General features: G+C 39.8%; 1 protein-coding gene across 1 annotated transcript in view; it reads left to right on the top strand.

Annotated features, from left to right (window-relative positions):
• Positions 1–18933, top strand: part of LOC135697066 (uncharacterized) — an 87473-nt gene that overhangs the window by 50860 nt on the left and 17680 nt on the right. The window contains exon 3 of the mRNA XM_065216648.1: positions 15627–16137. Within this exon, the coding sequence (XP_065072720.1) occupies positions 15627–16137 (511 nt within the window). The remainder of the gene's footprint in view (positions 1–15626; positions 16138–18933) is intronic.

The following is an 18933-nucleotide window of genomic DNA, read 5'->3' as shown; positions in this document are numbered from 1 at the left end:
ACTCCATTTTCGAATGAATTCTTTCGAAATTTTCAAATTTTCTTCTACGACCGAAAGGCAAACTTCGTGTTTTTACATTATCACAACGCCATTTTATTTATTTTTTTGAGTCAAAAAATGGGCTGAAAACTCAAAATTGAGATCACCCTTTATTTATTTATTGATGAGTCAATGTTACTCAAACTCATAAATCACAACTACTCATGATTTGACGCTTCGAAAGTACATTTTTGAGTAACCTCAATTGAGCGTGTATGATGCAGCGATTGCCATTTAGTTTTTTGACATTTGTTTGCACTTTCCCTATCTAGAAACCTCACTTTCCAGAAATACTGTGCTTACTTTCCCTGGAAGGTAAGGTTAGGTTTTCTCTCTTAGGGAGGCTTTCAGCCTGGGGCTGGTTCGTCTCTGGAGGACCCTGAAGGAGGCTTTCCATCCAGATAATTCTTCCGATTTCCATCGAAAATTGCTTTTAACATCGTCCAGAAATCTCTTTTTCCGGATTTTTCCCCCAAATTCCCCTAGAAGTCTCTTTCAACTGTCCCGTAAACCCTCTGTGTGCCGGAGCGTCTCCAGCAGTTCTCCAGAAGTTTCTTCTAAACGACCTTGGGAAGTTTCTCCCATCTTCTCCAGAAAGTTCCTTTAAACTTCTACCGGAAGTATCTATTGAATTCTCCCAAAAGTTGCTTTCGCATTCGCAACTTTCAAGATTCTCCATACGCTTCCTCCGGAGGTTTAATACGACTTCTATTAGATTGTTTTTCAGAGCTTCTTCTGGTTTACGCTGGAAATGGCTACACCTGGAATTTTAATCTGACCTCTGAAACCATTCTGGCTTCCTCTGGATGTAAAATCTGTATTTTTTTCGAAAGCTTCTTTAATTTTTTCCCAGTTCCTCAATACGTTTCCTGGAACTGCCACGAATGTTTTCCCACACACTTAGAAAAAAATCCTGTAAATTTAGGTGCTCTGAGACTGACATATACGAGCGTCAAATTTGACACAAAATAGAGTCACAACAGACGTGAAATTTAACTCAATCAAACGTACTTTTCGTCGCGTAACGAACTTTTCAGTCTCGGAGCACTCAATTTTACATGAAATATTGGTTTACGTCTGATCCTTTATGCCAAAGATTGATTCCGTCACGTGTAAAATTAGTTATTTTTAAGAGTGCATTTTTTTTTAGAACGTTCTTCTAAGTTTCATTCTTCTTTCTCTGGAAGTTTTTTCGGCTTCCTTCAGAAGGTTATTCAAACATTTCCCGGAAAATTTCTTCCGACTTCTCCTGGAAAGTAAAATGACCGTTCTAAAGGTGAAATTTACTTCGATCCATTTTCGAAAAATTCAAAAGCAGTTTTTTTCGACGCAGGATTTCATATAGCAAAATGCTCATTTTGTGTAAAATAGTAAAAGAAATAAGTGCGCAATCTGAAATGATGCGTTAAAAACAAAATGCGTTTAAATGTTTTCAAAATTCTTCAAGGAAAATTGAACGTTAAGTTCCTTAATTAAAACAGTAAATACTGATTTTTTAAGCCTAAGATACCGATAAGATGGAAAAACCATATGAAAACTATGCCCATTGATCTCTATGGTGCTTGTAACAATGAATACGAACACTGTACTGACCACCAATGGTTCTTACATCTCTTTAAGCAGTTTCGTCTTGATCAGATCTCTTTAAATTGCAACACCAGAACTTGAGATTGACATCACCATCGGTTTGTATTCCGGAGGAAGGCTCTTAACCACTCGTTGCGTATATCCAACTCCGATTCAGTACAGAAAACCAAACAGGTATTGATCAGCTTGTTCATAAAATCAACCCTCCACTCTAATTTGGACTAAGCTTGGCTTGGTTCCAAACGTCTATTCAGCGAAATGTGTTTATGCCAACCGTCCGAATATCAAACGTCCTGGCTCCAAGTGCACGGTGCAAAAAACGATGGTAGGTGTGGAATGGAGAAAAGCCGCCACATCTACAAAAAATCAACTGAATATTATACTTATTAACTCAATTCTGTTACTACACGATTGTTTTCGCCTCTATTTTTAATCGTGTGATCTCAAATTGCAACCATTAAATTGCATCTCGTTCATAAAAATCACTAAAAATCATTGATGGTATTCAAAATTCTCGAACAGAATCAAAAAAATTAAAATCGCGTTAAAACCGGTTTGTGTTAGCTAATCACCCATATATTCATTATACTACATGAACTCAACAACGTTGTTCTGGAAAAGTTTGGAAACCATAAGGAACAATGGAACCATAACGAGCAATGGAACGAAGCAAACTAAAAACGCGTTTTTCTCGGCTTGTTGATTTGTGCTATATTATTATTATAGTCCATCTGACTTGATAGTCTCAATGAAACACTTAAGGTTCTACAAAGGGTCATTATTTTGTTTACTTCTTCTTTTTGAAATATTCTTCGATCATCATTTTCTAAATGTATTGGTAAAATTCATTGGAAGTGCATGTCCCCACGCCAAAACTGCCCATTTTTCATAAATATCAACTGGTCTGGTGAGGAAAACTTAACCATCTCTTTTCTTCCTTCATTTCAATACAACAGCAAATGTGATGTCACACTATCTAGTGGATAAGAATGTAGCAGACAAAACATAAGCACTGCTAGACTGCGCTGTATGCAAGTTTGTTTACACCCCTGAGCGGGAAAGTGTATAACAGGCTACGTGCACTGCTGCCATCAACCCTGTTAGTGTTGAATTCAATCTTCTGTGACTTTTTTAATTGGACCGGTAAAATGTTTAAAATGGTCATTTATGTTTTATTTAATCAGTTTTTGATATTTATCCACCATTAAATACATCCACTCATCTATGTTAATAAGGCAGACTTCGCAATTAATTGTTTTAATAAACTTAAATTCATTGCTAGAGGCAATACATCTGGCACCGCTGTTTCATTGATACTTTCACGATTGCTAGCAAAGCAGTAAAGTAGAAATGGTTTTCTTTGTGATGAATTTTGTTCACCAAGAGTTTTGTGAAGCAGTTGTTTTGAGTTTCGTGTATTCGATTGCGTTTAATTGTGCTATACTTCGAAGAACACAAGTAAGTTAATACAGTGAATGTGTTTTCCCCAGGAAATTTTCGTGTTTTGCCCACGAAATACATGTTTTAAATTTTCGTATTCATAATATATGAATGTATGTGTAAACTAATGATGATGATTTTATGATATTTAAAAAAGAAGAAGAACACAAAATTACTTACCCTTTGTAGAACCTTAAATCGAAATGTAGTCACTCATTAAAAATTAAAAATTGGCCAACAGCAAACGATAACGAAACCTGGAGGCATTGATGTCAAAGTCAAATAGGTCAGAAGCTTCGTTGAATTGATGAATCATGGCGACAAAGGAACTGTTTGCTGCATAGTTGGTTGCATGTACTACTTCATGTAGCAAGGTTCTCGGACGGAGTGTTCGGGCAGGAGCATACAGATTAATTTTGGCCAGTAACTCAGGAACATCATATTCTGCGAGTAAAACTTTAGCAACGAAGACGACCTGCGATATGTTTCGTCGCTTAGCAAGAGTAATCGACAGCGGTCAGCACACGGTGGTAAATTCAGCGGGTCACTCCATGGAAGATAGCGCAGTGCGTATCTGACGAATTTGCGTTGAATAGCTTCGAATCATCCACTCCATACAGCTTGGTAGGGATTCCAGACAACACACGCGCATTCCAGTAGTGAGCGTACCAATGAACAGTAAAGGGCTTTAAAACACAGAGGATCACGAAATTCCTTAGATATCTTGAACATGAATCCAAGCTGTCGATTAGCTTTGTCGATCGTGGTTGAGAAGTGGCGAGTGTATGTATATTTTCATCCAACGTGACACCGAGGTCTTTAACGTGATCGACAAGTTGAACTACAGTTCCAGCAACGTTATAATCAAACAAAATGGCAGTCCTAGTTCGACGGAAACTAATTACGCGGCACTTTGAGACGCACAGGACCATAACATTACGTTCACACCAATCATTAAAGATTTCAAGAAGGTTTTGTAGTTCTAAACAGTCGGCATAGCCTCGAACGACTAGATAAATCTTCAAGTCATCGGCAAAAAACAATTTACCTCCACGTAGTAGAAAAAACGTTACATCGTTCACAACGGACGGACTTGCCATGAGCGGCAGTATAGTAAATCCATTCGAAATCCTTCACCGATCTGGTGAATGTAAGATTCAAATACAGATTTGCCCGAAAAGTATGCAGAATTTGCTATGTTTCGGAAAATGAACAGATTCTGTAACGTGGTCACCGGGAAGTTTGTAATTTTTACGTTAGCGTATTTTTCGAACAAAGTATGTCTCCTCAAATGCATTGCGTCTAGAAAATCTTCTAGAGAAGTTTTCATACCTCAATATGCACTATGGAAAAACTTTGCTTACACGCACCTGTGTAAGCTGCACCAGCTTATTTCAAGAACTACCATTGTTGTATGAAGCATATGCCGATGATGTAATAAATCCAACCTTACATTGCCAGTAAGATAAATTTGCTTTTCGTGTTCAATTGAATATTTTAGCACCGACCAACCCTAAACTATATACGATTGCCGGCATCCAGATCCTATGTGGAATACGCTCTGGCAATCACCCCCACATCCAGCACCAAGATCGGAATCATTACATGCTCCAGCTCGCCAGCTCGCCAGTTTCATTCGTTCATCGGACCTCGACCAGTTCGGACGCATTTTCGTTCCACTGTACCACCTCCTACGCTCTGTGGTACTACAACATCCATCCACCCTATAAAGATAGCATCCCATCCATTAAGACGTACGTCCCTATTCAGCAAAGTTCACCCTCCGGAAAAATTTCCTTCTTCCAAACCTGAGCCAAAAGAAAAGAATATCCCTCACACCCTTCTCGCGCTACCCGACGACAGATGCCTCTGGCTAGCACCCTTCCCCTTCATTCTGCACGAAACTGTTCTACCGGTTCAAAGCTCTTCTTTGCGCAGCAAACCATCAGTTTGGTGGTATGGGTTTGGTAAATAAGGAAGGGGAAGATTTGCTGCACTAACTGTGCGAAACCGGAGGGGTGATTAAACGGAACGCGGTAGGAGAAGTACGACTTCGGGAGAGAATGCTTCGAGATTACGATCTGACTTCGCTCGAGTAGGTCATACTCGAAATGCATGGAAACCGCCGAAAGGTAAGCTTCTTCATTGAACCACGAGATGTTGGAAGGGCATGTCCAAGACCATTGGTGGGCGAGTGTATCCCATTAGGCATAAATACGTTATACATAATGGACGTTAGGTATAATGGACGTTAGGCATAAAATACCATGCTACTGTGCAGCTCTAGAAACCTGTTTCGAGAATGGTAAACAATGCTTAAATTAGGCTAAGCGTGGAATAAAAGATGATACAAGTTATACAAACATAGTTTATTTAATAAGCACAGCTTGGAATCCATTATATATCATATCATAAGTGACGTAGCTACATATTTACTTAGATCCAAGATAAGTAGCGATAGCGGTTAAGTAATCTGGCAATGAAAATTCAGCATAGTTTTGAACTATATCTGAAATCCTTGTTTCTCTAGCAGTGTCTTCGCGTTTTCGTTTTCAAACCGATGCACCTGACGCTAGGAGCAACATCTTCGAACCAGTTTTAAATCCTCTGATCTACTCAGAAGTGCGTGTCCCCAAAGATATAACCAAAGCCTATCGTATCGCTGATTATGATGCCTTCCCCTGAAGAACTGTCATGCAGCCAGAGATGGCACATTTTTTCGATTTTCAATCTGTATTTTTATCGCAAAAAATCTTTTTAATCTGACTGACAAAAATCTGTAAACAAATCTGTAAAATTTCTTTATTATGGCCTTAGTTGAGCTTTACGGAAATCTCCATTAAGTTAATTCGTAGTTCAGAAGGACTGTGTTCAAAGTTAAGAATCTCGAAAAATTACTAATATTTGCTTTCTACAGAATTTTAATATTTGAAAAATCTCGAAATCCTTCAATATTTTTTAAGTGATGTGTATCTTTTCTACAGATTGAAAATACAAAAAATTAAGTTCCAGTTGTGAGAGGCGAATCTGTTTCCGGCTGAAAATTTTCTTAATGAAGTAACTATCACAATTTTCTAGAATTTAATTTTTTGTATGTCTGTAATTACGAAAACCTTTATCTGGACATTTGTACTTTTTTTAAACTCCGTAATTTTTCAATAAGTTTTAACACAAAACTTTTACTGAAAGTTTAGTCGAATTGTATGCAATATTCCAAGGGGTGTTCAACTCTGCAAACCATAATTCGTGACGAGTTATTAGTTGTGTCAAAAGCTGTGCCAAGCGCTCTGCCGAACGTACCTATCAGGGCCAATTAAAGTATGCTTATCAAGGTGTTTGGCAACCCTGAAAGTTATGATTTTTGTAATTTTGTTTACATGCTCAATTTCTCTGATGGATCATGACACCTTCATTCTCATTAGAGTGTTATCGGGTCGGGAGGTGGAAGAGGAACTGCAAACCATAAAATCTTTACGGTGTTTTAGCATAGTTCAATCCCACGCTAAGAGCAACATCTTCGAACCAGTTTTAAATCCTCTGATCTACTCAGAAGTGCGTGCCCCCAAAGATATAACCCAAGCCTATCGTATCGCTGATTATGATGCCTTCTACTGAAGAACTGTCATGCTTTGAAAATAGGATTCTCAGCCACCACAGACTTCAGCGGAAGCGCTTTATCAGGCACCTTAGATCTGTATAGAACTCGAGAAGATTCTGCCCAATCCAGTCCACACCAATTAAGAGTAATGACTGACAATAAAATCCGAGAAAAAACGCAGGAGAAAATGTGAAAATTTCCGTCCCGAAGATACTCGGCAAGACCGGGGGCCAAATCTGGCCGCCCCCTATGATAAGCTTGTTTTCTTCTTTATTGTTCATTATGCATAACAAAATTATTGATGTACCTCAACTCTCGCAGAAGATTCTGCTCTGATCCTTCGTTGTACGCTTCAAGATTGGATACACACGACAGTATCAAATGTTATGTTCAAAAATAATAAGCATGTTCTGGAATAAAGCCTCAAGTGGAACAGCATGTGAGCTAGAATGTGAGCAGCGTTGGAAAATTTTCACGATATTTCACGAAGTTTATCAAGGAAAAAGTTCGTGAGTCCTAGTGCGTTTTGGTGAACTTTTCCAATAGTGAATATGAAGATTCATCAAACTATAGATGCTCGATTCTCATCGATCCACAATTAAATCCGATCTACGCAGGATGCATGGATGGCACTCTTCTTTTCATACGAATAACAGCATACCCAAGTAACAATTTGGGTTTTATGCTGGTTCTGTAGACCATGATTTAGACTTGTAGAATGCTTTAAAACCGCGATAAAACTTGCAATGTTACTTGGGTAGTGTAGATGTTCTGCCATCCCCGTTGTATAGTTGGGAAGCATTTTCTTGATATTGATAAAATTGTTGGTGTGGCCCTTGGGCATTTTTTACAATGATTTCATCCGTCTTGGCTGTCGTATAAACAAGACGCTCTGGACCGGCCATGGTGTACATAGATGAACTCGACTATAGTGGGGCTCTGATAGAAGCTTTTCTAGATGAAAACACAATCCGTGTGTTTTTTGCTGCGATTCGAAAGAGACGGACTTAGTTTTGCTAGGTTTGAAAAGATTCACGATTCAGACAATACTTGCAGAATGTTTCGAATGATCCCCAACACCGGTGGGTATCTGTTTATCGTTCACAACTTCTTGATTGAATCCATGTATGACATTCTCTCACTAGTTTCGTTTGTGAGTAAACAAAGTATTGACCCGAGTAGTAAACCTTAGAAACGATCGGCAAAATGTCAATACTCAACAGTGATGCCGTTTTATATTATATTGTTTATGTCCAACTTGTCAAAGCGTGCCCTTGTGTGCCGAACAATGTGCCATACTGTGTTTCAGCACATTGTACAGAGTTAATAGCCCTTCATTTCTGAATTTTTTTAATCAAATATCAATATACCCAGTTGACTCTTCGACAAATAAAAAGGGAAACTACTATTTCTTCCAACGAGAAATCAGAGCATCTGAACATCAGAAGTCCATTCAAAAGATTCCAAGTCCATTCGAAGCTAAAACGATAGTATTTTTTTTAGTGAAAAAGACGATTTGGGTTTGATGCTCTGATTGAATTCAAGCTGTTCAAAAGAAAGAAAAGATTATTATTCGAAATTAAAAATATAAAAAATAGCATAAAAGGGGAAAATTATTTGAAAAATCTGAAAAATATATATATATTTTTCAAAAATCTGTAATCTTTATACACAGATATCTGTATCAAAATATTGACAAAAATCTGTATGATTACAGATAAATCTGTATATGTGGCATCACTGATTGCAGCAATCAGCCCTCTGAAGTATTTCATTTCTTTTTTTACTTCTCCCAAGATCCTTACTACGCAGACATGTTTGCCGCCGACTATCTTTGTTCAGCTGTTATGCCAGCTTTCAGCCTGGTTACTGGTTCGCGAAACCTTGTCCAAAGCATTGGCATTAACCGACCAGAAAGTAGGTGAAAATAGCAGAACTATTTTAGCTGAATAGCTAAAATAGCTTTAGACACTCATCCGGTATCCGATTGCGCTCGTCTTTTTAGATTATGCCAGAATTGGGCAACTTAATTGCTTGTAGGGTTTGGTTGATGGCTGTGTTCTGAGATGCCGAGTATTTTATACTGCCCGTTTACTATCGTTGATCTGGCTCTTGCCGGACATTTTGCTCTATCATCGGCAGTATGGCAGCGGACACGACACTCCCAATAATAGATGTTGCTTTCGATCTAAAAAAAAAGGAACAAAAATTGTACAGCTGAGTGATATTTTCACTGCGATTAATTATTACAATTACCTCTTTGCGGTTGCAGTGAGATATGTAGCCCACTATAGCCAACATACCTTTTCCACGTGTCGGTTTTACAACCTCAACGATAAAGTTCTTCATTTTGGTTCGCCTGACCGCTTGAATACTTGAGTGAAAACTAAACCAACGTCTCACTGATCAGCATGTCCCAACAATACAACTTCGATGAAACCACGTTGCTGAAATAACGAACACATTGATCTATTGTTTGAAATATTTCAACAACCATGCGTCCACATGTGTAGTGGTAAGCGTGATTACCTCTCACCCCAGCAGGCCTGGGTTTGATCACAACGCGAAGAGGTTTCTCACACAGAGCATTCCGTTTGAAAACAATGACTTTGTTCTTCTTTAACTTCTTCCAAACCTCTTCGGTAATTGTATTGATTGCCGCCCCAGAGTCAATTAGGAGCTCGACGGCGAAATTGTCTAACATGCACGTTATGATTCCATTGCTGTTGGAGTGTAATTAAACCTAATAAAACAAGGATCGGAGTTAATATTTCTTTATTGAGTTCACAACTATGTTTATCTTCTTCACCAGGATCCTACAAACCCTCATCGTAAAACATAAGCAACTAGTTTACCTGTTGGATATCCTCCGGAATTAGGCGACGTGGCAGCTCCTCGTTCCACTCCTCCAACGGGTCAACGGCATTAGCTTCTTCTTTCGGACGCTTGCAAGTATTCCGAGAACCATAACGCTTGTTCATGCCCCCTTGACACTTCCGACCAAAGTGGCCGATCTTTCCGCATCTGTTGCAATGTGCCTTGTATGCTGGGCAGTTTGGAGCATCACCCCTGTGGCGATGCGATCCGCATCGATCACATTCATTGTTCACCCGCCTTGTACCGGATTGGAAAGCTCGACCTCTGACTTGACCTGGCGGTGGTCTACGAAACGCTGCTCTTCCACTCAACTCTTCCTTCACAGCTGCAATAACGGGAGGCTTATTCGTTGATAATTTGGCCTTCTCCTTCTGCTTAACGAGCATTGCCCTGCTCATGGCATAGTTTGTTAGCTCACCAAGGTTGAATGTTCCTTCTATTTCATTATCTCGAACACGTTAGTCAGACGCCCCCACTGCCACCTGCTGCAAGATCTCAACTTCTTCACGGTCTTGAAATTCACAGCCTGTGGTTTGTGTACGCAACTTCAATAAAAATAGATTAATCGGTTCTGACTCAGCTTGTTTGAGAGTGCGGAACATTTCAAGCTCGACCCGAATATTCCGTTTTCCAATGAAAAATTTCACCAGTCTCAGCACGGCGTTATCATTTTTTGACTTGGACTACGTCTTTCGGGAAGATGGGGGTACACTTTATGAAAACCGAAAAATGAAATAATGAAAGATTTTGAACGTTAATAACTTAGCTGCCCCTGGACCAATTTTCTACGCATCGATACCAATGCTTTCGACTGTTGATTTCCAAACTGAAACTATTTAAAAAGTGGTAAATTTCAAGCATTATCCAAAAGCCTCGAAATAACTAACAAATCCACCAATTACGTACATGCATATGCTGCTTCCCCAACACAGTCATCAAAAGATAGTTCCTAGATGAAACAAGTCGAAGTGACATTCGCCTCCGATCTCAGAACATCCCGGTGGCGCCGACTGGGATTGAACCTAGGTAATTACGCCTACCTGAGTGAGAGGTAATTACGCTTACCACTACACCACCGGCGCCGCTGCTCTCCAGAGTTGTAATCCTGTAACCAAACTTGGAAGCAGGGGATACTCTATATAAATTCTATTCTAACTCTTTTCTGAAATGACTTCTAACTTTTTAGGGCCACCAATGTTGGTGATAAGTTTTTAACCTCCGAAACCATACAGAGTGCGTTCCTGTCGCTTCAGAGCGTAGACGACATCCATGGCCGTGACGATTTTCCGCTTGGCGTGTTCAGTACAAGTGACGGCATCACGGATCATAATTTCCAGGAACACCTTCAGCACACCTCGGGTTTCCTCGTAGATCAGATCGGAGATAGGTACGCTTGACACCACCACGTCGAGCCAGACGACGGATGGCAGGCCCTGGATGTTATCACGCAGAATTTCCTAATATCGACAAAGCTGCATCATCATGACTGTATGTAGCCAATGGAAAGCGAGAGAATATGGTACCGGCTGAGCTGGTTGTCTATATAGCAGGTTGCTAACTACGCTTTTGGCTTAGTTTCGATTCACCCGTTCAACGACAAACATCAAGCGACAATAATGGTTGGTCGTGGTAAGGGAGGCAAAGGTCTTGGAAAAGAAGGCGCCAAGCGCCATCGGAAGGTTCTGCGTAATAACATCCACACAGTTCGAAAAAGTAGTGTAAATTTCTGTTCAATATGATGCACATAAATGGAGCGTCACATATCATACAAGTCTACATTATATATCATGTAAAGTTCTGGCACATTTCATGCAATGTAGCAAATATTGTATACAAAAGCTCATCTTTGTAAACAACATTGTTTACAAGTTGCTCGGTTGCGTGAAATGAAATACAAGTTTACGTGGATGAATGTTTACATCACAATTAAAATTCAGAATTTTTATCTGTGCAGGATATTACCAAGCCTGCTATCCGTCTTCTGGCTCGACGTGGTGGTGTCAAGCGTATTTTCGGTCTGATCTACGAAGAAACCCGAGGTGTGCTGAAGGTGAAAAAAATCCGTGATGCCGTCACCTACACTGAACACGCCAAGCGCAAAACCGTCCCGGCCATGGATGTCGTCTACACTCTGAAGCGACAGGGATGAGCAGTTCTAAAAAACCACAGAGTGCTTAGATCAGTTTTCCTGACCTATCCACTTTAACGGATGTTCCGAATATTCTGGAGGACCATCCAATGGACCCTGTGGTCCATTTTCCAGTAACAACTCTGAGTTCATTCTGATGAGTTGTTTATTATTTTCCAGAGGAGCGTTTATGATCTCTAGGGTCTATTTTCCGATCATAACTCCGAATTCAAAATCGGCTTGCTTTAAATGTTGTTTAAACGTTGATCACCAATAAAAATATAAAAAAAAGATTTTCTGCGGGCCCACTCTAACCTACTCGTTTAAAATAACCATAAGTCATGAACCATAAGAGATACAAATTTGATGCAGTGAGCAAAGTTGGTTCAAATTTATTGTTCTACAACTTTTCAAAACACTGCATTAGTCTATCTCAAGTAATTAAAAGAGGTTGAATTTTCAATTCACCAATTTTAAGGACCACCTTAATTTCCAATCGGCTAAACAATACGAAGAAACTTTCCCCAAGACACCATATACCTAAAAGTGATGGTTTTGACGCTAATATTTTTGACTTCATAAATACGGCTTTGGAACCATTGAGCATTGTTCCCAGGGTCAATTTTCTGGTCATAACTTCAAAATAATTCTGATAAGACGCCAATGAGTGCTTTCGAAAAAAGCGGTTAGAGGTCCGCTCAGTTTCAAGAACTGATTTTTTTATGGATGTTCAGGATCTTCCTGGTGAACCATCTCGTGGTCCCAAAGGTCCATTTTCCGTCTAAGCATTCATATTCCAGTCACAACTCCAAATTCATTTTGATAAAACGTTTATGAGTGGTTTCGCAAACTCATGGAGCTCTAGGATCAGTCTCATGAATTGACAACTTTTGCGGGTGTTCCAGATCTTTTGGTGGACCATCCTGTAGTCCGCAGAGTCCAAATTCTAGTCAAAACTCCGAATTAATTGTAACGTCTATGAAAGGTTTCGAAAAAAAACATGGAGCTCTTGGATCAGTTTCATGAATTGACCACTTTTACACGGATGTTCCGGATCTTCTATTGAACCATCCTGTGGTCCGCAGGGTCAATATTCATGTCACAACTCTGAATTCATTCTGATAAGACGTATATGAGTGTTTTCGGAAAATTCACGAAGCTCTAGGATCAGTCTCATGAATTAACCACTTTTCAGGATGTTTCGGATCTTCCGGTGAACCATCCCATGGTCTCCAGATTAAATTTTCCGAACACAACTCCGAATTTATTGTGATAAGACGTTTAGCAGTGGTTTCAAAAAATCTGCAGAGCTACAGGATCAGGATCAGCGATGAACCATCCGGTAGTCCCCAGGGCCCATATTCCAGTCACAACTCCGAATTCTTTCTGATAAGATGTCTATGAGTGGTTTCAAAAAAACCGCGTAGCTCTAGGATCAGTTTCATGAATTGACCACTTTTCAGGATGTTTCGGATCTTCCGATGAACCAGCCTGTGGTCCCCAGGGCCAATATTTCAGTCACAACTCCGAATTCATTCTGTTAAGACGTTTATGATTGGTTTCGAAAAATCCGCGGAGCTCTAAGATCAGTTTCATGAATTGACAACTTTTACGGATGTTTCGGATCTTCCGGTGAAACATCCTGTGGTCCCCAGGGCCCATATTCCGGTCACAATTCCGAATTCATTCTGATAAGACGTTTATGAGTGGTTTCGAAAAATCCGCGGAGCTCTAGGATCAGTTTCATGAATTGACCACTTTTACGGATGTTTCGGATCTTCCGGTGAAACATCCCGTAGTCCCCAGGGCCCATATTCCGGTCACAATTCCGAATTCTTTCTGATAAAACGTTTATGAGTGGTTTCGAAAAATCCGCGGAGCACTAGGATCAGTTTCATGAATTGACCACTTTTACGGATGTTTCGGATCTTCCGGTGAAACATCCTGTGGTCCCCAGGGCCCATATTCCGGTCACAATTCCGAATTCTTTCTGATAAGACGTTTATGAGTGGTTTCGAAAAATCTGCGGAGCTCTAGGATCAGTTTCATGAATTGGCCACTTTTACGGATATTCCGGATCTTCCACAGGATCAGACTTATGTCCTACCGGAAATTAAATCATCCCAAAAGATGGCCAACTTTCTGCTTAACAACTTCTCAAAAGACATCAGGAAGTTATCTCTTCAAATTGCCGTACAATCAGTGTTTGGTCCCAATTAGCTCTAATCCCACGTGTATTCGTTAATGCCGGATCGACCGTACTACAGGAATCCAGTGGCATCAGTACTATAGGAATCCGGCAAGAACGAATCCGCACTATAGGAATCTTGACTGTAACCTTTCTGCAGTTTTTCACTACTTTCTGAACAGCACTATTGTAAAACGGTCTACACTGATTGACGACAAATAAGCTGAAATGAGTGCTTTCCGAATCGATTATGAACATTCTGAAGCGATTCCGTATTTCCAAAGTGATTCCGAACGTTTCTGAAGTGATTCAGTGCATTCCTAACTAATTCAATTATTTTCGAAGTGATTCCGATCTTGCGGAAATGACTACAGACTTTCTGGGATAATTCAGTATATTCTAATATGAATCCGAAATTTTCTGAAGTGATTCAATATTATCCGAAGAGATTTAGAGCTTAAAGTGATTCAATACTTAAAGAAGTGATTCAGTGCTTTCTGGAATAATTCAGTACTTTCCAAAGTGATCATGAACTTTTCCAAAGTGATTCCAAACATTCCTGAGGATTCAGTGCATTCCTAAGTGATTCAATTATTTTCCAAGTGAACTTTTCTCAATGCTTCAGTACTTTCCGAAGTGATTTAGAATATTTATTAAGTGTTTCCGGTCTTTTCTGAAGTTATACGGTACTTTGTGAAGTGACTCTTAACATTTCTGAAGTGATTCAGAACATTCAGAAGTGATTCCGAACCTTTCTAAATTGATATTATACATTCCTAAGTGATTCAGTAGTTTCAGAAGTGATTGAAAACATTTCTGAAGTGATTCAGCACTTCCGCTGTGAGTCCAAACTTTTCTGAAGCGATTCAACACTTTATGAAGTGATTTCGAACTTTTCATAAGTTATTCAGTGCTCTCCGAAATGATTCAGTACTTTCCGAAGTGATTCCTAATTTTCATGAAGTGATTCAGTGCTTTTCTAAGTAATTCCAAGCTATTCTCAAGTGATTTCTGTCCCATACCTCACCGTGAAATAATTTTGAAATGTTTGACATGGGTATTGAATTTCATGGAACATGTTTAGTTTCTCGTTGAGCGAGGACCAAAGCTAGTAGGTTTTTATTTGGTTTTCGTATACTACTGGAATGAAAGCAACTTAATTTCAAGTTCTACTGTTAATCATTCAAAGAAATATTTAGAAATTAGTCTGGACTATAGACACTCGCCAAACCCAACTAAAGGATCTACATATGTATATGCTTATCTCATCCCGAGCCTAATGTATCGCTTTTTAAAGTTCAATTTTGAAACGCACGTGTGAATCATTCCAATCTGTAACAAATAACAAACATGATTTAGCATACTTTTGTATCGCTCCATCTCCATTTACAGCTACCACAAATAACTCCAGTAAGTAATCTGGGCTACCAGCAACGATGATTATTGCTAAGCGCGTGTTCCAACTGCTATCAAGAGTAACTTCAGATTTTCATCATTCGCGTGTCCTTTCCACCCACACAGCACGTGTGCAGCGAAATTGCGCTTTTAAAAGCGATGCATTATCATCGGGATGATAAAACTAGATGCCGAGCTGGAAAACGTTGCATGGTCATAAAAATATCCAACACAAATTTCGTGCACCGCTCAGATGAAGACGTGTTTCGCTTGCTTTCCTGCCATCTTGTTCCTTCAACACTGTTCAGGAAACAATCCAAACAATGTTCTGTCAACATTCTTATGCAAAGTCGTTCAATCGAAACCAACTGCAGTTATTGGCATCGTCATCTTCGAACCGGCGCCTTCTACCATCCACGTAGAGAACTTACTGTACAACCTTGGCTATGCCGCCAGCACGATCATTGTAACCGAGCCGGACATGAGTCCAGCTTATGCTTCACTTCGGAAGCCAACCGTACATCTAATCGTGGTGAAAGCGTTACTGCAACTGTTGGAGTTCCGTGACGTATGGATGCACAGTCAAACCGAATACTGGAACCAGGATGCCCAATTTGTAGTGCTGTACGATGTCGGCAGTGACGTGGCAGTTGAACTCATTGGACACAGGTTTGGAAAGATTGGAATTGCGGATGTGATCTTCATCGGACTGAGCCCCGTCACAGGAGATCTAGACACAATTCGCACCTACCTACTGTACGAACGAAAGGTTGTTACGCACAGTGAGACCGATCCGTTGGAGCAAATTATCAGTAATCAATTCACAAACATGCACGGTCATCAGTACCGCATAGGACACGATCCCAACAGTAACATTTGGACTACGTCAGAAAATGAAAAATTTATTGGTTTTCCAGAATCGGAGGTGGATCTGTTTTGTAGACATCAGAATGCAACATACCGAATTGTAATCGTACCCAAAATTAATGAACATGTTGGCAAATTGATGCAAACCGATCAGATCGATTTCACTCTGGAACCGTTCCATTTGCATAGCTTTGAGAAATTTCGGTACCATTCGCTTCATGTCGAACTTGGCGGACTGTGTGTTGTGATCAGCAACGGCTTGGAAATCAACCCGTTCGAATACCTGACAAAGCCCTTTGATATTTGGAGTTGGTTGTGCTTGGCTATGGTGGCGGTGACGTTGAAAATTATGGCGTGTGTTTTTCCCGGTAGGTGCCGCATCGATGCGTATTACTTGTTTGGTTTGGAATCTTTGTCCTGGGAAAAGCTTTCCTCGTTGGAGAAGTCCCTTCTCACGACGCTTATGGTAACACTGCTGATATTGTACAGCAGCTACGAGACATTGGTGATTTCACTTCTTTCGACCAAGCAGTACGTGAAAGATTTGAAATCTGTAAGGGAATATTTAAACAGTGAGACCTTACTTGTAGTATACCCAAACGACGCCGAATATTTATCGGAAATATTTCCGGAGCTATCGCAACGCCTACTGCACCACGTCCCTTTCAATGCCAAGTATAGCAGACCATTTCTATCGTTCATGTCGCCTTGCAAGGATGTCGACGGAAAGCTAGCTGCAGTGCATAATTTACAACTTGACCTATACCTGCTATCGGAAAAAGTTTGGTTTCAATTGAACGTCCTTTTGTTCCATAAATACAGTCCTTTCAGTCGCTCTGTTCGGCAGTATTTTGTGCGATTAACCGAAAATGGAATTCGTGATCATATGAGAAGGACGTTGCTTTTTTTGATGCTTCTGATTCATGGCCTAGATCCGGATCGTTCCGAACGTCGAAAGCTTGTTCAGAACAGATATACGAGTGATTGTTTTACCGTGAAGCAGCTGCTACCGGTGTGGATCGAACTGGGAATCGGATTGTTGGTTAGCTTTGTTTGCTTTGTATCGGAGTTGATGTACTTCATGCTCCGTAAGAGGAAGGCGAATGGCACAGCTCACAGTTCTACAGTTCACGGTTCAAAACCAAATAATTTCGTGGGCTTCGTGGTTGTGCCATGAAGTGAGGGTTTAATTCCCGCACCAGCCCGTGGAACTTTTCGTAACAGGAAATTTCCCTACTGGTCTCTGCTGGGTGTGGTGTGTTGTCCGTGGCCTAGTTTTATGTGTTCAGTGTAACCTCTGGTTGAAGACGATGTCAATTGCTTTTATAATTGTTATATGTACGTACAATTTGCTGATTAAATCAAAATAAATTATCAATACAATCAATTGAGAATGGAAAATTTGTCCGAAATTCTAATACAATCATATGTAGAACTGTAAGGTAACTCTAAGACCAGAAGATCTCGAAGAAACATGCACAACTTTTTGGCTCAGCTCTGGTACCCTTTTCGGTCCCAAGCTAATCGATGCACCTCGAAACATAGGAAAATCCATGAACCCCTCATTAATAGCGAATCAAAACAAACATACTGTAGTACTACAATTTAGACTAGAATGGGATACGTTAACCTATTTACTTGGGACTGATAAGCTAGTCCAGTGTGAGCCAATTTAAAACCGTTGGTTTCCACCGGTTGGTTCTACTTCATCGGAGATGATCGAGATCAACACGGTGGCTTCCTTATTTATTATATATACGAGCTGTCATTTGGATGAACACGTTCATCTCTTGTACGCGGTGATAACAACAATCAATACGAAACTAACTATTTTAAATTGGCTCACCACTTTAGTAGCCTATTGGTCCCAAGCAAACGATTAACGTACCCTATTCTAGTCGAAATTCTAGTACTACGCAATGTTTGTTTTGATTCGCTATGAAAGTTTGACAGATAAAATGAGGGGTTATTGGTTTTTCCTATGTTTCGAGGGGTGAATCGATTAGCTTGGGACCGAAGAGAGTACCAGAGCTGAGCCAAAAAGTTGAGCACGTTATTTCGGGACCTTCTAGTCTTAGAGTTACCTCTACGGTGATAATAGGATGCTACACACTGACGACACGAATGAACGCCAGGAACACGCATTCATCTGTTTGACATCCAGTGGTGGTTTGTTTACTTTTGCCTGTTAGTCGATTCAAGAGGATTTTAATTTTAAAATTAAAAGAACTTAATAATGAGAGAGAGAAGGATTAGTATTTTCCATTTAATTCCACTACTTTATTTGCTTATCCTTGACAGATACGCGTATTTCGTCTACAATGTGCAGACTTCTTCAGTGTCTTGTACTAATACTCGACAAATACTTAGTACAAGACACTGAAGAAGTCTGCACATTGTAGACGAAATACGCGTATCTGTCAAGGATAAGCAAATAAAGTAGTGGAATTAAATGGAAAATACTAATCCTTCTCTCTTTTATTATACAGGTATTCCACTAAGACGCCCACATTCATCAGGATAAAAGAACTTAAAATTATGTTATCCAGCCATGTTTTTTTTTTAATATTCCTCTCTAAAAAATCTGAAAAAAATATTTAATAGCACAACCCGCGCTTTACCTCTCTTTTCTGAACGAGTTCAAACAAAAAATGGAATATTCCAGTCAAAGATGACTTCTAAATGTATTCACCTTTCCATACGTATCGTTGGATTTGATAAAGAGTCACAAATTGTTGAGATATTGTTCAAAATCTAATACTGCTTCTTGATTCTAAATTCGTTCTACGATTTTCAATTCCGTCCAAACGCATT

Source organism: Ochlerotatus camptorhynchus, unplaced genomic scaffold, assembly GCF_037179485.1.
Source record: "Ochlerotatus camptorhynchus isolate MF236.1 unplaced genomic scaffold, CSIRO-AGI_Acam_v1.1 ptg000066l, whole genome shotgun sequence".
In the NCBI taxonomy this organism is placed as follows: domain Eukaryota; kingdom Metazoa; phylum Arthropoda; class Insecta; order Diptera; family Culicidae; genus Ochlerotatus; species Ochlerotatus camptorhynchus.
Note: the sequence above shows the minus strand (reverse complement) of the source record. Positions and strands in the feature narration are given on the sequence as shown.